General features: G+C 44.1%; 1 protein-coding gene across 1 annotated transcript in view; it reads left to right on the top strand.

Annotated features, from left to right (window-relative positions):
- The window catches only part of CENPS (centromere protein S), a 136,404-nt gene that overhangs the window by 54,583 nt on the left and 60,429 nt on the right, over positions 1-21,392 (top strand). The window contains exon 3 of the mRNA XM_078642259.1: positions 15,376-15,409. Coding sequence (XP_078498385.1) covers positions 15,376-15,409 — 34 coding nt within the window. The remainder of the gene's footprint in view (positions 1-15,375; positions 15,410-21,392) is intronic.

Below are 21,392 nucleotides of genomic sequence, written 5' to 3'. Positions count from 1 at the left end.
GGCCTTGTTCCTGCCAAGTGGAAGCAAGCGGTGGTCTCCCCGATCCTAAAAAAAAACATCTTTGGATCCTTTAAAACCAGAGAACTACCGCCCCATCTCTCTGCTTCCTTGGCCGGCCAAAGTCATGGAGGCCCACGTAAATCTGGCCCTCGCGGAGCATATGACCCGAGCCAATGTCCTAGATCCCATGCAGAATGGGTTCCGTGCTGGTCACAGCACTGAGACGGCCCTTCTGGCAATGGTTGAGCATTTGCGGACTGTGTTGGATGCAGGTCAAACGGCAGCGCTTATTCTATTAGATCTTAGCGCTGCCTTTGACACCGTGTCCCATCGCATCCTTCTACACCGCTTAGAGGACATTGGCATCTGTGGCTCGGCTCTGCAATGGTTCCGCTCCTTCCTCAGTGATCGCTCCTTCTGCGTTGCCACCCCTCCTTTCCAGTCCAAGTACCATCCTCTGGACCTGGGGGTCCCCCAGGGCTCCTCGCTGAGTCCCACGCTTTTTAATCTGTACGTGCAGCCGCTGGCTGAGGTCGCTAGGCAGTAGGGCCTAACCATGGTCTCCTATGCCGACGATGCTCAGCTAGCGGTTACGATCAGCGGGGATGCCGAGCAGGATGCCCCCAGGTTCCGTAATGGACTGAGAGAGGTGGCCAGCTGGATGAATAACAACTGTCTCCAGCTGAACGCAACAAAAACCGAGGTGATGATCGTTGGAAGGGATGCGGACCATTGGGGGGACAGATGGTGGCCACCTGAGCTGGGGCCGGCCCCGGCACCAGTCTTGGAGCTCAGGAATTTGGGAGTATGGCTCGACCACACTTTGAGCTTTGTGACCCATACCAAGAGAGTGGTGGCTTGTTGTTTTGGGGTATTACGCGGGTTAAGACCTCTGCTCAAATTTTTTGACGCTCCAACAAGACAGCTGGTCATCCAAGCAATGATTATTTCCCGGTTGGACTACGCTAGCTCACTCCTTTTAGGAGTGAACCAAGCTGAGATCCTTCGTCTACAACGGGTACAGAACGCAGCAGCTAGGGCGGTGGTCGGTTTGCCACGGACTTGTCCTACTTCTAACACTCTGCAGTCCTTGCACTGGCTACCGATCAAAAAGAGAATTTATTTCAAGGCCCTTAGCTTGGTTTTTAAAATCCTTCGAGAGTCGGCTCCAGAGATTCTCAATAAACTTATCTCTCCCTACGTTCCCACCCGTTCACTTAGATCTCTTGGTCAATCCCTTGTGGTCGTCCCCCGTTTCAGACTCTGCCAGATGGGTGGACGCTCCTTTCGGGTGAAAGCTGCGATTCTTTGGAATGCACTCCCCTTGGAAATCCGTCTCTTGGATGACCTTTTATCTTTTCGTAGGGCTTTGAAAACCTATTTGTTTTAAATCTTTCTTTTAAGTATTCCTGCTTTTTTGCTGGTTTTAGTGTTGTGTTATGCCCGCCTTTCTCTGCGCCAGGACGCTCCTTCGCTGGAGCAGCTGTGCGCATTAAAAATGTAAATAACATAACATAACAATGAGTTGTGATTAAGTCCACTGAGAGAGAACCAAAAGACAGGCAAGAAAAATGAGATGAAGTAGGGTGACCCCTTTTTTTTCATGTTACACTAGGCTTTGCACCCCTATAATTCTTTCGTACGTAAGGAAATGGAGTAAAAGGTAGCCATTGATTTGCCTAAGATTGTTCAATGTGGTTAAACGGAGAAGCTTAAAATACATGACTTGTCTCCTGGCTCGAACATAAACATCTTAACCACTTATTTCTTCTCCGGTTTAATACTAGGTCAGATCTCTTCCAGTCTCAAGTTTATATTTAATTCTCGACACTGGTATTGTCGTTTTGTCAACAACAGACTTTGTGGGTCGGATTCACACACTGCATACGTAAAGAAGTATTACAGTCGTACTATTCACGTCCAACAAAATGCTGTTCATAAACCTATTGGCAAAGGCCTCTGCTACTATCTTTTCTGTGCAGAGATCTATGTACATATCGCTATATGGTTGGATAGTATATGAGGGAGGGACACGGTGGAATAGCTAATACATGGGTATCATGCTTTAGGGAAGTTTGAGGGGTTAAAGAGGGAAATACTGATATAAACACACAACTGCAAACAAGTAAGACCATTGATATCTACAGACTAGACATCTAAAGTTAGTACAGCTCTAAATGTGAGAAAACCAGTGTAAAGGTATTTCAGTTCAGCCATGCAGTAAGTGATGCACTGCACACGGCCACTAAAAATGATGGCAAAACACTCCCATAGAAAGCAATATAGACCGAGAAATAAAATAACCTCCCATAGGAACTAATGTTAAAAAAATGTAATTATTTCAACATTGAAAAAAACAATATGTGTGTGTGTGTGTGTGTGTGTGTGTATGTATATATATATATATATATATATATATATATATATATATATATATATATATATCTGTGGGTGTGTATATACTTGTAAACTCTTATTTAAATATTACACAAAATTTAAATTAAAAACCTAATTTACAAAATTAACAATATCATTTTTTGGGTGGGAAAGGTTATTTTATGAATTATGTTGAAACTTTATTAGTGAAGTTAATATATTTAATTTAGTCAAGACACTGCAGATAAAAACATCTAATCTGTCCTAAGACGCTAGCACTGGCAGATATGTAACACCAAGCGCACAGCTCTAGCAGATCACATCGACGCTAGCATAGATTTCACTGCGCATTCTGCAGCTTTTGCCAAACTTCACCTCCTCACAAGACATTTGCAACAAGCTCTTGGAATTCTTTGGTAACAAAATCACATCCATATACAGCAACTTTGACCTTCAACTGGTCTCTGTTACTGTCGCACCTCAACTTCCCATCACAACCGATGAATGGACGCTGACCTTGTGGCCTTCCATCACCACCATCAGAATCGCTGCTACCATACATCCCATCCACTCCGGGCCCCATCTTACCATTGACCTCCTCCTCCCCCCACCCCCCACCCCCACTGTTCACCAAAGTACTACTGATTTGTGAAACACTAGCACTCGTCCTCAACACCTCTATCGACTCGGTTACATACCAGGACACCTTGAAACATGTCTGCTTAACAAACAATCCACGGAACCAGCCACACTTTCCAACTACAGATCCATTTCCCCCTTATCATATCCGGCAATGGTCTTCAAGAAACTAATCAACCAACTCCTCACCGACCACCTAAGCGACTACCAGCTCCTTGACGTCACGCAGTCCGGATTCAGGCCCAACCATAGTACAGAAACAACACTGATTGCCACCACAGACTTCCTCATGATCCTTGGCAGAGGAGAAATGGCAGCCTTCATTCTCCTGGACCTCTCTGAAGCATTTGACACTGTCTTACATCCCATCCTCATAGGGTGCCTGAACAAGAGTGGTATTCAAGGACTTGCTCTCCGGGGGATCTGCTCCTCTTAACGGATAGAACACAAGCTGTCAGCCTGGTACTCACTCCTCAGAAGTCTGCAAACTCCTCTGCGGAGTGCCTCAAGGTTCATCATTCACCCCATCCTCTTCAACACATACACAATTCCTCTGGCAAATGTCATCTGCACACATGACATCCGCATATTCACCTATGCAGACAATCCGTAACTCTTACTATCCATCTCGTACAAGACACCCAACACAAGAAAAGTTCAGCACCGGCATGACTGAAGTCGCTAACTGGATGAAAGCCATCTGTCTCAAGCGCCACATTGACAAAAGTAGTGATCTTCGTCAAGAACAGTTCATCTTGGGACTCCAACTGTTGGCTGGCCAAACTCTGACCCAGAAACCACATCAGGAACATCAAAATAATCACCAACAGCAAACTGAACATTACTGCATAATTTAATGCTGTTACTGCATCCTGATTGCACACCCCAAAGATGCTGAGGAAGATCTTCAAATGGCTCTCGAGCAACACTAGAAAAACTGTCACACCCTTGTATCTAGCAAATTGAATTATGGGAAAACACTTTAGGCCTGGATCACCAGGCAACTCATTAGAAGACTACAAACCATCCAGAACTCTGGAGCCAGACTTATCCGCAGCTTCCTACACAGAACTCTCATCATACCACGCCTCAGAACTGTCAAATAATCTGCGTTTGATCATGTATGATTTAACTCATTAATTATCCTTGCTCCCTCCAAACAGCCTTTAATACTATAAACAGTTTTCAATACTATGTATACATCACAGACGACAGGCCCAGGAAGTTATATTAATATCTTGAACAATAAGACTGCGACTTATAATTTTCCTACGCGATGCACATAAGACTTATCAAATAAATTTATGAGGTTTGGATTATACAGGTTTTCATGATAGATAGTTTAGATTACTGTACCTCATAGACCAGGCAGTTTTTCATTTTCATTTTTTCATCTTTACGGATATAAAATAACACCAAATAATTACAAAATAAAACTTAGATCAATACAACTTATTTACAAAAGTATGCCCGGTTGGCACAAGTTAAAAATGTTAGCTGAACGCCTAAATCCTTTTCCTGAGAAGTGACGTTACTAAGTAGAAGCCTATGCAAGATAACACAACGGGACCCACTCTAAGATTGCCCCCCCCAGCGACGGCCTAGTCCATCGCAAGGACCAGAAGACCCTACCCAGACGTTGGAAGGTACTTCCTAGTTCAATACGGCCGGTACGGATATACTCCGTATTCTCTGTTGCTCATTGTAAAGGCCTACAGGTTTAGAGGACTTTCACAATCCCGCGGTGAGTAAACCTGCCTTGGTACCAAGAGTTAATGAATCAAATTACACTCACGTATACAAACTTTAGTACTTCGATTTTTTATTAAATCTGCAGACCTGAGAATGACCCAATTAGAACGCCGACCGTTAATAAAAAAAATATGGATTGCGAGGTATATTGACAAGATACTCCCCCGAATATGGGGTTCATCTATGACATATGAAGGGCATTGTATGCATGGGTGACAGCTCAACTAGTGCCTCGTCTATAAATACGAATCCTTAATTCTTAAAATTTTCTAGTACAAACTGAGGATTGTTTCCTATTAGAAGAAATAATGCCATTGATCCGCCTTTTCGTAGTCAATTCAACAGTAGGACCGAACACTTTAATTCTGGAAGATGACCGTTCTATCTCACTAAGATGTTAAGCACGTAGTTCATGAGGTGCTTAGCTTCCCAGATCTACATAATATATACCTATAGTCTTTTCCGGTTTCTTTTTATAGACCAGGTATACCAGCAATCATCAACTTACCTTCGCTCTGCTTGGAGACTTGATATATCTCTGTGCCATAAAATATCCTAGTCGAATATCTGGATATATCAGAAAAAATAATTAAACTATAAAAAAAATTAAGATTGCGTTCTCTCACCTAGAATTCTTTAACACTCCACCCCTCAGGTGATATCTGGTGTAGTAGGGTTTAACAAATAATACTTACATTTTTATTCTATTCTTCTCATGAGACCCTTTGTGTATTTTGTTCTTATTGCATTCGCCCTATCTATTAATGTCTGTTTTATGAAATGAATACATTCTGACTCATTTTCTTGTTTAATGATTATCTGTGTAATGTCTGTCTTATGAAATGAATACATTTTGCCTTGTCTCGTGTTATGTTGCACCTTTTCTAACACCATTCTTCACTCTCTTCCTCTTGTTCTGTTGACTTTTTCCTTTTTAATTTTATCCTTTTTTTCTATTTTCTTATTTATTTTTCTCTTTTTTTCGCTATTTTTTCTCCGATTCTTTTTACGTTTTTCCTTTGCTTTTCTTCCCTTTCTCATTACCACTTTCACTTCATGTTCGTTTCTCACTGTATATATCACTCTTGTTTGGAATATTTTAAACGATAAAATATAAAACGATAAAATATATTTCTGTAATGGTTTATTGACAACAACAGCCTTTAGAAAGCCTGGCTTTCGGGCCACATGGGGCGAAACACGTGTTGGTTGAGCTCTTTAAAAGTAGCTTTTCTTTACCTCATTTTCAAATAAACACGCACAAAAAGTACCAAACGATGTCTCTTTGTAACTAAGGATCTCACTCACTAAACAACAAAAGTGAATAATTTATCACCAATTGCTCAGGACTACTTCCACACGCCTCAGAATTACACTGCCTCCCGATTCACAGACTAACTCAATGCAGGTCCTTAAACACACATTCAAGGCACTATACAACTCAAGCCACACCTATGTTTACAGTTCTATCTCCTTCCACCAACTACGCTCCGCAGGACTTGCACTTTCACACATCCCATGCATACAGAGACCCAGATCAAGAGGACTGACATTCTTTTACATTGCTCCTAAAGCATGGTACAATCCCCCCAATTCCACATCAGAGCTTCTTCATCACTTCTTGAACTCTGCAAGAAGCTGAAGACCCGGGGAGGCGCTAGGGGGCGCACAGCGGAATGGCTGCCTAGCTGTGCAGCTCCGCCGGGCGAATCTCAAAATCGCCATTAAACCGCATTAAATCGGGTCGCTGAGGGTCGGCAGGCACACCAACACGGATCGGAACACAATGTGCATGCGAAGGACGACAGAAGAGGTGCATCGGCTCACGGGTGGTACAGCACGGGCCGGGGGTCTCGGTGAGCTCCGCGATCCCATCATGGCGGACGGCACTCTGCTGGCGACGTTCGGAGACTGACCGCGGCAATGCCACTGTGGGTGAGCGTGCATACACGGAGACAAGACACAAGCTGTGACGATCTATTGCAGCAAGTGATGCCAGAGGTACAGAACCGGCAAACACCGTATGGGCATTTGGACGGGAAACGGCGGACCAGAAGGTAGGAGGCTGAAACAGAGTGTTGGAAAACCGCCAGGCACTGCTATCCATGCCGATGTTTCGGCTAACAGCGCGACCTACCCTGGACACACAAAGGGCCAAATTAACAGGTTACAAATAACAACAGCGAAGCAGCCTTGCAGCGCCCATATAAACAACGGTTCCCTCCCAGTGCCCTGAGAATAACTTACTAAATGCCGAGAAACGGCGGGAAACAAAATGGCGGCGCCCATACACAGATTAACTCGGACCGCGCTTTACACACAACGGGGCTCCAGGGAGCTGGCCTACACACATAACGACATAACGCTTGTTCTCTTTCGGCCCTACAGCCAATAAGGAGGAAAGGGAGCAGAGTATGTGTCCAGGGACGGTGGGAAACCTTGAGTAATGTGTGCAAGCCTCGGAATGTAAAGCAAGAAACGCTAAACCCCAACACAGGCATCTAGTGCTGAAACAGCGGGGCCACCTTCTCAGTGCAAGACAAGCTGGATGTTTGGTGTAATTGCTGCTAATACCGGTTAACCCCCACAGGGCTAAGAGAACACTAATAAACATCACCTACATAGCGTGTCAGTGCCAAAGGCGGTGAGACTCGACGATTGGAGCCTGACCCTGCTCCCGGAACAGCGTGGCAATCTACGGAAACCTGTTGCAATGTCAAGAAACCACTACTGACTGCCAAGAGACGCATTCCGGCTGTTGGGTCCAGACTCTGCGGACAGGGTTGGCATACACAGACTGGGTGGTTAGGCGAAGAGCCTCCTCCTCTCGACCCTAGGTGCTACACGTTAAGCCTCTGCGCCCCAAACGCCAGGGAATCACACAACTCACGAGAGTGCCGATCCAGCACCCCCATATCATACAAAATTGGCAAACCGGATAAACAGCCCAAACTAACCTTCGAGGCGCGGAAGACACCGAAAAACCAAAATGGCGCCGCTGAGGAAGACCCAGAATCTGAATCACAAGAAGGTAGTGTCATGGAAACCATATTGAAATCCATACAGGCTAACCTACAAGATATCAACGGCAAACTCGATCACTTGACAGGTCGAGTGGACAGTATGGCGGCTAAACTCGACAAACAGGGTGAGCGACGGGACACGGCCGAAAACAGGATCTCAACCGTTGAGGACGAATCAAGAACCACGACGACCAGATGCACGGGAATGGAGAAAGTACTAGAAGTGATTAAAGCCAAGGCAGAGGAGTTGGAAGCTAGGTCGAGACGGAACAACATACGTATAGCAGGTCTGCCAGAATCGACCAACACTGGCCGAATGGAGCCTTATGTGGAACAACTGTGCAAAGACCTGTTTGGCCCTGAAAATCTATCGCCGATATTCATCATCGAAAGAGCACATAGATCTCTGGCGCCTCAGCCAAAACCGGGAGCTCCTCCGAGACCGATCGTGGCAAGAGTCCTGAATTACGGCGACAGAGACACCGTGCTCAGGTTGGCGAGGGAAAAAGGTGAGATCCAGCATCAGGGAAACAAATTAGCATTCTTCCCGGACTTCACGGTTGCAGTACAACAGGCACGTAAAGAGTTCAACGAGGTAAAAGTCAAACTTCGGGACCTACAGATCCCATATGCCATGTTGTATCCTGCTCGCCTTCGGATTATGTGGGAGGACAAACCAATCTTCTTGTCGACCCCGAAAGCTGCTATGGATTTCATCAAAACGGCGGTTGCCAAAGGTAAACGGTCCAATCGCAGAGACAGACATACTGAATCAGATTAAAGGTAAGACCTGCTGATGAATGGTGTGCTGCATTGCCTAATAAAAGACTGGCGACTCTCAGAGAGTAAGGTTATACACCTTCTAAGCTACGAAAACCGACCTGTGCCTCCTACCCTTGCCGAGTGCACTGTATGGAGAGACAATGGGTAATGTGGGTATCGTGCAGTAGAGAGATGCAGCTTGGACAATCGGGGGAGGTTTGGTGTGTTACACAAAACAGAAGGACGCAAAAAGCTAAAAGGTATAGACTTTTGCTAAGATGCAGTTTACAACCTCAGTGCAAATGATGGAAGGGCTCCATGTCTCTTGTCACGAAGTGTAAGACTGTTCTGGACACCTATTGTTTCAAAGACCTTTATCAGGGATGGTGTTGCTTTGTGACCTGGGCGACCTGTCTGTAGAACGTAGATTCGCCCACATCCTTTCACTAGGGTGGGGATATGCGCCCTCGGCGGACCTCCACAAGGGCAGCCCCCGAAAAGTTATGTTGACAACTATAGTTAGAAGGGTAAAATGGCTTCAGCAGAACTGGGTTGCTGGAGTGGGTGGGAACCGGGGCAGTTGGGGTTTGTTTTTTTAACCACCTGGGCGATCGAGATACACTGCTGTACACAGACGTGTGAACACTACTAATAGGCTGATATCCAGCATTATGACACTACACTACACTGTGCTGATACTTAAGAGGTGGGAATATTACACGGGACACATACAGGGAGTCGAGTGGACAATATGAGTAGAGATAGCCTGAAACTATTGATGTGGAATGTGAGAGGTCTTACCAATCCCAAAAAGGTCAGACAGATATTTGCATGTCTTGATAGGCACCATATAGACACAGTATTGCTTCAAGAGACCCACATGGACCCCAAGGTACACAGAACTATTGGTACACGTTGGGCGGAGTCCAACCACTCAGCGGCCTACTCATCCTACTCCAGAGGGGTTATGACACTGGTCAAAAAGGGCACTAATTACAAAATTGCACGTACAATTGTCGATAAAAATGGAAGGTATGTAATTGTCGGGGGTGCTAAGGGGGCAAACCATGACGATAGTGAATGTATATGGTCCGAATTTTGATTCTCCGGAATTTTTTCAGAAATTATGGTATCATCTGCTAGAATTTACTGATACGACAATAATTTGGGGAGGGGATTTTAATATAGCACTACGTGACACTGTAGATCGATCCACAGCCTCCATGGAACCACACAAGAAAGCCAGGGACAAATTGGGCGATATTTTAGAAGACCTAGCATTCAAGGATATTTGGAGGGTTAAACATCCATCCACACCAGGTGCGACGCATGTTAATATGGCACACGGCAGCTGGTCGAGGATAGACTACTGGCTGGGGACGGACAGCGCTGTACTTTGGGCTACAAAGGTAATGACGCACCCACGCACGCTGTCCAACCACAATCCAGTAGAACTTACACTGCAGATACCGCGCTACATACCCCCACCATTCAGCTGGCGCTTCAATGCGCAAGCACTGTTGGACCCCTTATATGTCAATACCATAACGAAAGCAATCAAGGATTACTTCCAGCTGAATGTGGGCTCAGTAGACGACCCATGCATCGTCTGGGAGGCATTCAAGGCTACACTCAGGGGCATATGCATCAGCACGACAGCTGGGATACTGACAGACATAAGGACGCAATTAACTAGGCTTGAACGTGAGGTGACAGTCCTAGAAAGGGAGTACACACACACTGGAAATGTGGAACTGCTGGGCAAACTTAAGCCTCTACTCGTAGAACACCAGAAATATGCGGAAGACGAACTGAAATATGTCAACAAACGGCCACTAGCCAGACAGTTTGGGGAGGGTGGAAGACCCGGCAGGATGTTGGCAAAGAAAATATGTAAAGGGAGAGAGTCACAGATGATCACACAAGTGCGCGACAATGACAACACCTTACAAACACAACCTGCGGGAATACTTGACAGCTTTGTCCGTAACTATGCAGACCTGTACACGTCCCGGCAACCTGCCCCACCACAGGAAACGCGTGATTACTTACATGATATAGCTATAGCGTGGTTGTCAGATCACCAGCGTGAATACCTGGCACAACCTATTACAGTAGAAGAGGTAACAGCCATTATACATGCACTGCCAAACGGGAAAGCACCAGGGCCCGATGGCTACACATGTGAGTTCTATAAAAAATTCGTTGACATCCTTGCCCCTCACATAGTTGAAATGTACGGTGCGGCCTTTGACCAACAGGTACTACCGCCGTCGCTGCGTGAGGCAATGATCATCGCTCTCCTAAAACCAGGTAAACAACCAGACCTCTGCGAATCATATCGTCCACTTTCCCTTTTAAATGTAGACTCAAAAATATTAGCGAAACTCTTGGCCGAGCGATTGCAACCCCTTATGTCGAACCTGATACTTCCGGATCAGGCAGGATTCATTCCAGCACGAGCCACATCCCACAATACCAGAACACTATTTGCACTATCTCACTATCTAAACCCCCAGACAAAAGCGGCTGCCGTCATGCTTGATGCAGCCAAAGCATTTGACTCCATTGAATGGTCCTACATAAACACGATATTGCAGAGAATGGGTTTTCCGGCGAGGTACATGACCTGGGTAGCTCTGCTATATACGCGACCTGTGGCAAGAGTGCGAGTAAATGGATACATATCTGCACCATTTAATATAGCCAGAGGAACTAGACAGGGCTGTCCACTGTCGCCGTTAATATTTACATTAGCATTGGAACCACTCGCATGCATAATTAGACAGACACATAACCATTCAGCCTTGCATTTCCCCGAGAGGCCCCTGCATATCTCATTGTATGCGGACGATATGCTTCTCTATGTAAGGGATCCCGAACAGAACCTCAGCCCATTATTGTGTGAATATGTGAAATTCGGACGCCATTCTGGGTTACAGATTAACTGGGAGAAGTCACTAATCATTCCACTTACTGATTCCACCAAGCCACATGTACCTGACTTTCCGCTAGACTGGCAGACAGACCCCACGCGCTACCTGGGTATCTGGTACAGCCGCGACCCAGAAGAAGTGATTAGGACAAACTATGGTAGGGTTTTTACAGAACTGGAAGGTAAAGTAGCGAGATGGATACAACTACCGCTGTCCCTGGCGGATAGGATTGCAATAGTCAAAATGAACATACTTCCGAAGTTTTTGTATTTATTCAATAACATACCAATCACACCGCCTAAAGCAGTTTTTACGCACATCACTTCCTTGGTGCTGAAACTTATATGGGCTGGGAAGCAAGCACGCATAGACTTGCGCACGTTAACACTGCCCTATGAAAGGGGTGGGTTTTGTGTGCCAGACTTTCGGCTCTACTTCTTGTGCGCACAGGCCCAATACGCGTCACACTGGTATCATCCCACCCCGTATCTAACGCACACAGCGGTGGAAAAAGGTGATGCCTCACCGATACCCTTAACAGCGATAGTAACGCATAAAAGACCGCCGTTACACTCAAAAGACATTAACACAATTGATACCACAGCTACCGCGTGGAGAACGCTAGGGAGGTTATCTCACAAATTACCGTTATACGCCCCGGCACTCCCACTACACTTCCACCCGAACGTATCGGTGACTAACGAACAAATGGGTATGGGCATACTGAAAAACACAGGGATTGACACATTTGGAGACTTATATCACGAAGGAACATTTCGCACAGCCGACGACCTGACCTATGTAAGTAACCCAACACTACTCTTCAGATTCACACATTACAGACTGCAGAGGGCAATTCAAGAATTATATCCAACCTACCCAGAAGAACCGCCAACTTTGCAATCACTACAATTCATCATCACCTCATCGAACACATCCCATCTGGTCTCTAGATTATATAGAGTGGCTCAAAGTGAAATTCTTTATTCATATAGTTATTACATAATTCATAATACAAATCACAATGTTAAAACATTCATATGACAATAAAACAAATTAAACAATTATAAAAAAGAATCAAAGGTCGACGCGGCGTTTCGGTTTTCTTTTTTTAAACACCTTCTTCAGGACTGATTCTTGTTCCAGGTTGAGATCATTTTCTCTACTGGGTGGCGCTAGGTCGTTCTCATTATTATGGGTTTTTTCTTAATTTCCCCATTCCGATATTCTCTTGCTGAATATGCTAATTCTTGTTGTTTCTGTTTTCGTTGATGTATTTTGTCGTTATGCTGCCAGGAGGAGCCACCGTTTATTTGTGTATTTTGCTCACATCAATGGAAACAATTTCCTCTGTTAGAGCAACTGAGTTTGGCCTCGTAACCACTTTCCATTCGGTTCGAATTACTTGATTGGGCCGTCTTGGGTAGCAGTTTCCTTTCTTAATATTATCGGCCTCCCTGCTCCTCTTTCCTGGCAGTCGACACCTCCTGTTCTTATCCGGAATATGGACTCAAGAACGGAATTGGTTCTGTTGCTCTAACAGAGGAAATTGTTTCCATTGATGTGAGCAAAATACACAAATAAACGGTGGCTCCTCCTGGCAGCATAACGACAAAATACATCAACGAAAACAGAAACAACAAGAACTTGCATATTCAGCAAGAGAATATCGGAATGGGGAAATTAAGAAAAAACCCATAATAATCAGAACGACCTAGCGCCACCCAGTAGAGAAAATTATCTCAACCTGGAACAAGAATCAGTCCTGAAGAAGGTGTTTAAAAAAAGAAAACCGAAACGCCGCGTCGACCTTTGATTCTTTTTTATAATTGTCTAATTTGTTTTATTGTCATATGAATGTTTTAACATTGTGATTTGTATTATGAATTATGTAATAACTATATGAATAAATTGTATTTTTTTTAAAAACTTTTTACCAAAACACTTTTTGTGAATTCGTCTGTCACTAGAAGCATTTCTGAATATATGTGCATGAACTGTCGGATTATATCAGTGATCTTGCTACTGTTTTTCGGTCTGTTATTATAGTTAGTAGGGACATAACCTGTAGGCACCAATTGAGATACCCGATTTGAACCTTTACCTCTCCCGCCCTTTGAGGGCATGCCATAGTTTGGGATTAACACCACCAATGATTCTTCATTGTAAGTGGATACATCTTTGATTATCCACTGATTTTGGGACCTTAAGCTTTAAACAACCCTGTTTCCCCCCAGTCCCGTATTAGTCTGTGTGGGGTCCTCCTTTTCTTTTACATCAAAGTGAAATTCCACATAATATAGACAGAGCACTGCAGAGATGGAACGACTCACTGTTGGAAGCGCTTACAGAGCGTGAATGGTCTGATGCCTGCACGCTCCTTAAACTGCTCACTTCAAATGGAAATCTGCGCATAACACATCTTAAATATTTACATCAAACATACCTTACACCACAAAGACTGCACAAATATGGGCTACGTGAGGACGCCAGGTGTAGACGATGTGGATATGACAGGGCGGATTTTGTTCATTTGGCTTGGCACTGTCAAAAGATAAACGCATATTGGGGTACGATCACAACCACACTGAGTAAAATGGTGGGGGTCGAGGTAGAGTGTACTATGAAAACTTGTCTGCTTGGTCTTTTACCCAAAATTAAAGCGGGGAAACGGAAGTTTTGTGCTGTGGCGCTGTTAATTGCTAAGAGACAGGTCTCCAGATGTTGGGAAGGGAAGAAGGTCCCAGACTCTAAGACATGGCTAAAAGACCTGACGTATTGTAGAGACTCCCTGCTAACATACGAAGAGGAGTTGCCCAGAAGCTCGCGTCCAAAGGACTATTGAGGGTATTTGTCAGACTACTTATTAACTTTGGTGGGGGAGGAAGTGGAGGTGTAGATCTGCATTCACGTATTCAACTCGCCCATGCTGCTGCATAGCTGGTAAGAAATCTGCACTAAGCAATGACTTAGGCCTATATTTAACGAACGTACATCATACTGCACACGAGAGGTGACGGAGTGTAGAATTGTCCAGGGGTTCCCAGGTTCAATGTTCTGAATGTTAAAAAAAAAGGGGCTAAGACCCCGAAAATGAAGTCAAGCATGAACGCACATACGGCTGGATCCGCACTAAGAGATATATTGCTGTAATATCGCTGAAAATACGCCGCTGGACCCCCGGGTTGCCAGCTGAACGGCTGTGTAGATTATGAAACTGTGCTTCTGCGAACCGCGGCCGGCCCCAGGGTTGTAGGCCAAAGGCTGTGTTCACTATGACATGACATGACAATAAAGATTTTGTTGAACTTCAAAAAAAAAAAAAAAGAAGCTGAAGACCCTGTACTTTGAATTTATCTACCTACCATAGGCATGGCTAGGCACAAACACCTGTTCAGTGCCAGGGTATCCACGCAGGTGATAGTTCACTTTACAAACACACATGACATTTTGGGGAGTTAATACGTTGTAACATTGTATTGTATCAGTTGTTGATTAAAATAATCCACATTAATTTACACTTCGATTTTACATGAATATTTTTTTAAAGAATATCTAACTTTAATATTTTCCCTATACTTTACCACAGGGAGATCTCCATCCTGCTGGTGGAGATCTCCATGTACCTGTTTAAAGTTATTAGTAGTAGAGGCATTGATGTGAATTGTTATATGATGCTACCTCTGTTGAGATTGATGTCATCTATGAAATTATGTATGAGATTGAGTAGTACATTGGGGGTCTGTGGGGGTTTTAATTGCATTGTGCACAATAACTGCTGAATTTATTTTGGGCAATTTAAATGTTCCTTTTCAATAAGAAACATTATTTCTGTATGTTAACTTACATTTGTATGTAATGATTGTTATTTTGGTATTTATTTTTAGAAACCTTTGCAAGGGACCTCGAAATGTTTGCAAGGTAAGTTTAATCACTGAGTGTGCCTACCAATTCAGAATGTATCAAATATATATATGTGTGTGCATGTATATATGTGTAGCAGTGTGGCTGTAGACACATTGTAAGCATCAATTTACTGTTGGGCTCGGTCTTTTGCAAGTTTCTCTTCTTTGAAAAATGTTTACAAGCCACGAGATGCAGTATTGTGACTCCCCTTCTCAATGCATATTGCAAATGTAAACTGACTTAATCGTAGATTGTGTTTTTTCCACCCTTGGTTCGGACGTGCACAGAATAGGCTCTGCATTTCAGTGTCGCCATTAAGTGTCTGTTGGATCCTTTGGGTCCCCTCCTTTATAATTCATAACCGGATTTTTATATCTGGTTGCTGAAAGACCATCGAACTTTCCATACTGAGTCTCTGTTGAGCCGCTCCGGGGGCTGAAGACTCTTCTACACGCAGCATTCCATCCGAGAATGAGCCATGGGTGATGGAACAAACACTGTTCCAATACTATCCTCAATGCTATAAATATCTGTGGACCGACTACCACGAGAGTTGTAATCTGTGCTCCTTGAGCTCGATGAAACAAACTGCCTCTTGGGCCTAGCTGGCTTTCGAGGAAAAGACTGCTCCCAAGTCTTCCACAAAAAAGCCCACCCCACCCCCCGAAAAAACCACAGTGTCAGTACCGCTAGCTCTATATCTCTGCCACACACTCCTCCATCAACTCCTTCATTAGCTGTTCTTTCACCCTTGCGCCTGTCACCTTACTCCATCTCCCCGTAGGGCACCGCCCATAAGGTCCATTTAACCCCTATGATCACACAAATCATCAGTTGGTTCCCACCGTACTGGCTGAAGTCTATAATGTGGACCCATTAGGCGATACTAAACTGGACCAATAACCTGTTAGGGCCTCCCCTCCAGATGGTACGTCCTTGTATCATGAAGTCATTCATTATGCCGCCAGCTACCGCGAGGTGGATATGCATATCTTGCAAGAGGAACCACACTTCCTTATGGAGACATTCTCCTAATCTGAGAGGTCGGTCCAGTTCTTCACCCATATTAGACTGGATGTTATAATATGCCCTGAAAAAATGAATAACCCTGTTAGGGCCAGGGTGGTCACCCGAGGGTAGAAAAAGTTTAACCGTCCCACCAAGGACTCCATATACATCAGGGAGCAAGTTCCACCAGAATCCCTAGTTGTCCACTTTGCCAGCAAATGCGCCTCAGCAACTGACGATGCTCCTCCTCAAAGTACAAGTTAGAGTAGACATTTTGGGTAAGAGGGTGGTGTTAGGAACGGCTTCCCATTGGTGAATAGCCATTTGAGTAGCTCTCCTATTACATTTCAATAGAGTACAGTGGGAGGAGATAGAATATACTCAAACATCTTCCAGAGCAATATCGCCGTTAAGGGTAGTGATAGTGACAGAAAGCAAACTGATTTCCAACCTCAATTTACGTTGCATATTGGATGTTGCTGACACAGCCTCTGGGGCATAAGCAAAAGCATAGTATTACGCTGCCATGCCTGGCTCTGTATCTCTGGTTTTAAACTTGCAGTCTAACAGCATCTTATTACCCAGCCATTCGACGAAGCACATCTCTTCGGCCCTCAGGTGGTTGAAATGCTCGATTTTATTTATTTATTTTTTTTTTTTTTAAAGGGTAAGGAGATGGCAAAATCTATAGGCGCTCTGCAGAGCACCACTTGAAGGGCGTCCTTTCAAACACCAGTTTGGGGGGGGGGTAGTCAACGCCTACATCTCCTGTTGCATCCTGTCAGAACGTTTCTGCATGATCACATTGCAAGAGGTCGTCCCACTCCTGCAGCAAGAGTTCATGATGACAACACTATCTCAAACGCTCATTTCCAGATTCTCATCCACCCTGCTCATCGAATGTTTCTGCGTTTAGTGGTAAGTGGTTATCAGTACCAGTTTAAGGTATTACCTTTCGGAGTCACTGCAGCCTCAAGGGTGTTACAAAATGTTTAGCCGTTGCAGCAACACCTTCACAGTGAGGAAATTCTTGTATTCCCATACCTGGACAGTTGATAGATCATGAGAAGCAGTAGGATACAGTGCCTAGTGCACACACAAGCAACTATATCCTTGCTTCATGCATTGAGATTTACCATAGATGCCACAAAATCACACCTTCTGTCCTTTCAGTTGTGGTTTTTCCTCTGCTCTATATTCCACACACTCACTGCCAAAACATACCCCAACCAACAAATGTTGCTGCCTTCCCGCAAATGGTGGCTTTTTTTTTTTAACCAAACCATCATATTCCAGTGTGAACGATTATCCACCTTCTCAGGATGATGGCCTGTTGCATTGCAATAAGTACCATATGCAAGGTTGCACCTGAGTTCCTGCGAGTGTGTCTGGCAGTCCAGTGGTCACAAGCGCAGGGTCAAGGGAAATATCTAGTGTTGGTTCAAGCCAAAGCTCATTGCTCTCTGGAATGGTGGACACCCACCAAGATGGTGCAAGACAAGCCTTTTGCAGACCCAGTCCCGCATGTGACCATTACCGTAGACGCCTCTCTGGGGGGGTAGAGCAGGACGCTCATTTATCTCATCACTCAATACAGGGCCAGTGGCCCCCTCAAAATCAAGGTCACCCTAGCTCTTGGCTGTATAACTCCTATGCCTTTCTCTAAATCATTCAGGGTGTGGTAGTTCCAATCAGCACAAACAAGACAGTGATGTATTGCATACCTAAGCAAAAGGACACACATTCACTCCAGTTCTCTTGACTAGTACAGAGCATCTGGCATTGGGCGATTGACCACAAGATTCACCTACTTGAAGAACATCGCCCAGGAGTAGCCAACAGTTTTGCAGACCTACTCAGCAGGACGCGTCAACAAGTCTGCGAGTAGAAACTCCATGTCCTTCACACATACTTCCAATGGTGGTGCACTCCACAAATAGACCTCTCTGCCACTGTAGAAAGTGCGAAAATGCCCAGGTTGTGCATTCAGATACCCCCACCCAAAGTCCATGAGGAATGCACTATGGACAGACTGGTCAGGGCTATTTGCTTTTCCACTTCTCCCACTGCTTCGATTTGTGATCAGAAACTCGAGCAGATATCTCACCCTCGTTTGAGTTACACCAACCTGGGTCAGTGAGCCCTGTTGTTCCACTCAGTCATGCCCCACAAGAGGTTTCCCGCTCAGACCAAATCTGCTCACACAGAGACACTAACAGTTCAGACACCTCGACCCAGCACAGTTTAGTCTTGCGATTTGGCTCCTAAGGTCCTAGAATTTGGGTAACTTCACCTAACCCATTAATGCATGTTCATCCTCAGGAAGCTAGACCTCCTACAGCCCACGCTGGTTACGCAGCAAGATGGAAAAGAGTTGACCACTTCTGCATCACCAAGAAACACTACAGTACAAGAGTTAATTACCCAACTTCTCCATCTACCACTGGCAGGATTAGCTTACCCATCTATCTGCCTCCACCCAACTGCTGTTGCAGCTTATATGCAGAACAGACCGCATACATCTTTGTTCAGAATACCAGTGGTCAAAGTATTTATGAAGGGACTAAATAGAGTAGTACCCCAACAGAACCCTGCAGGCCCTATCTGGACCTTCAACAGAGTCTTTACTAGACTTATGGGGCCACAATTTAAACCTTTGCATTTATGTACTCTCCAGTTCCTTTAATGGATAGTAGCCTTTCTAGTCACAATTACATATTTTAGGTGCATTAGCAAGCTACAAGTTTTTACCATCCAAGAACTCTTTATGTAGATCCACAAGGATAGCGTAGTTCTTAGAACCAACCCTATGTTCCTTCCTAAGTTAGTATCACTTTGCCACCTCACTCAAACTATTGAACTTACAGACTTCTTTCATCAGCCTGATTCTGTGGATGGATGTTTAAAGGTCACATAAGTATTATATTGACGGGACCAAAACATTCCTCAAATCATACCAAATGTTTCTCATTTGCTGAATTTATCAAGGGGCAAGCCATTTCCAAAGCTGACATAGCCAGATGGATTGTCAAATGCATTCAAACTTGTTACCTAAATGCCAAATGGGTACTTCACACTCCTCCCCAGGGCCCTCTATTGCCTTCCTTGGCAGTATCCCTTTAGCTGACCTCTGTAAGGCAGATATTTGGTCAACACCACACCCATTTACTAAGCATTAATTTGTGGAAATATTGGCCCGCCAACAAGCATCATTCATGCTCTAGCCACCGCAACGGGGCAGGGGTGGGGGGATACTATTCTAAGCATCTACAGCCGCACATGTTACAAACACAAAATGCTCCTTGCCCTGTAAGAATCTTAGTGATGTATATTCACATGCACCAACCCTCCCAGTGCCTAATCTGCTATGGAGCGTTTAGCTTGCTGCCCGCAATTCTGTAAGCACTTCTCTCACGTGCCCACCTCTCCTTTCTTTTTTTTTTTTCTTTTTTGTTACTTGCACTTTATTTACATACACTTAAAACACTGCTCACATTTGTGCTCCGGCACATCATTTAAAATATTGGACGAACTTGTTAAATATGTGATTTGCATTCTTGTTGTCCTGTTCCTAGTAATTGTCATAATGAACTTACCCATGGACAAATATGGATCAAACATACTAATGAGTGTTATTAGATTGTATGGTGCAAAAAAGAAATTATGACAACAAAGTGCAATATTATTTGGAAATGTAGTTATGTTCAATATTGATGTGGTATTTCTTATTTTGGGGACATTATTTAATTTTTTTAGTTCTAATTAGCACAATCTCGACCCTAAGGTATTGGAGCGCTTTACATGAGTACCAGCTGTGTTAATAAAGGATACATTAATTTTGTTGGGCACGGGGGCCCGATTCACAGAACTAACTTGAGACAAAATCCTAAACTTACTACTTTTGGTATTCACAGAAGGCATTTAGGAGTTAACTTAAGTTTGTTAAGACAAAATCCTAATTTAGGACGAAATCCTAATTTAAGACAAAATCCTAACTTGGGACAAAATCCTAACTTGGGACAAAATCCTAACTTGGGACAGAATCCTAACTTGGGACAGAATCCTAACTTGGGACAGAATCCTAACTTGGGACACAATCCTAACTTGGGACACAATCCTAACTTGGGACACAATCCTAACTTGGGACAAAATCCCAACTTGGGACAAAATCCCAACTTGGGACAAAATCCCAACTTGGGACAAAATCCCAACTTGGGACAAGACAAAATCCCAACTTGGGACAAGACAAAATCCCAACTTGGGACAAGACAAAATCCCAACTTGGGACAAGACAAAATCCCAACTTGGGACAAGACAAAATCCCAACTTGGGACAAGACAAAATCCCAACTTGGGACAAGACAAAATCCCAACTTGGGACAAAATCCTAACTTGGGACAAAATCCTAACTTGGGACAAGACAAAATCCTAACTTGGGACAAGACAAAATCCTAACTTGGGACAAGACAAAATCCTAACTTGGGACAAGACAAAATCCTAACTTGGGACAAGACAAAATCCTAACTTGGGACAAGACAAAATCCTAACTTGGGACAACATCCTAATTTAAGACAACATCCTAATTTAAGAATACTAAATGCCTTTTTTGAATACTAAAAGTAGTAAGTTCAGGATTTTGTCGTAAATTAGTTCTGTGAATTGGCACCGGGGAGATTAAGTGATTTTCCCACAATCACAGGATGTTGATCATCCCTGCCGAGACTCTACTCCTCTAGCCGTTAGGCCACATCCTCTCCTATTCCTAGTTTTTTGCACTGAGCTGCGCCCTCAGGGCAACACTTTCTGCAATTTAAAATTGCTGCTTTTCAATCTGTCCTAAAAATACTTTTGGAAATTATAACTTTCCCCAAAATATTCCAGGACTTGAGGTAAAATATTAAATAAGCCTGGAATATATGGGAGAAAGTTGCCCTCTCCCATTTATTTTTTTGGACTGGCATTAGAATAGTAGATTTCACCTTCTAAACCTG

This window comes from Lissotriton helveticus, chromosome 5_1 (genome assembly GCF_964261635.1).
Source record: "Lissotriton helveticus chromosome 5_1, aLisHel1.1, whole genome shotgun sequence".
Classification (NCBI taxonomy): domain Eukaryota; kingdom Metazoa; phylum Chordata; class Amphibia; order Caudata; family Salamandridae; genus Lissotriton; species Lissotriton helveticus.
This window is presented reverse-complemented; position numbering and strand designations above follow the sequence as displayed.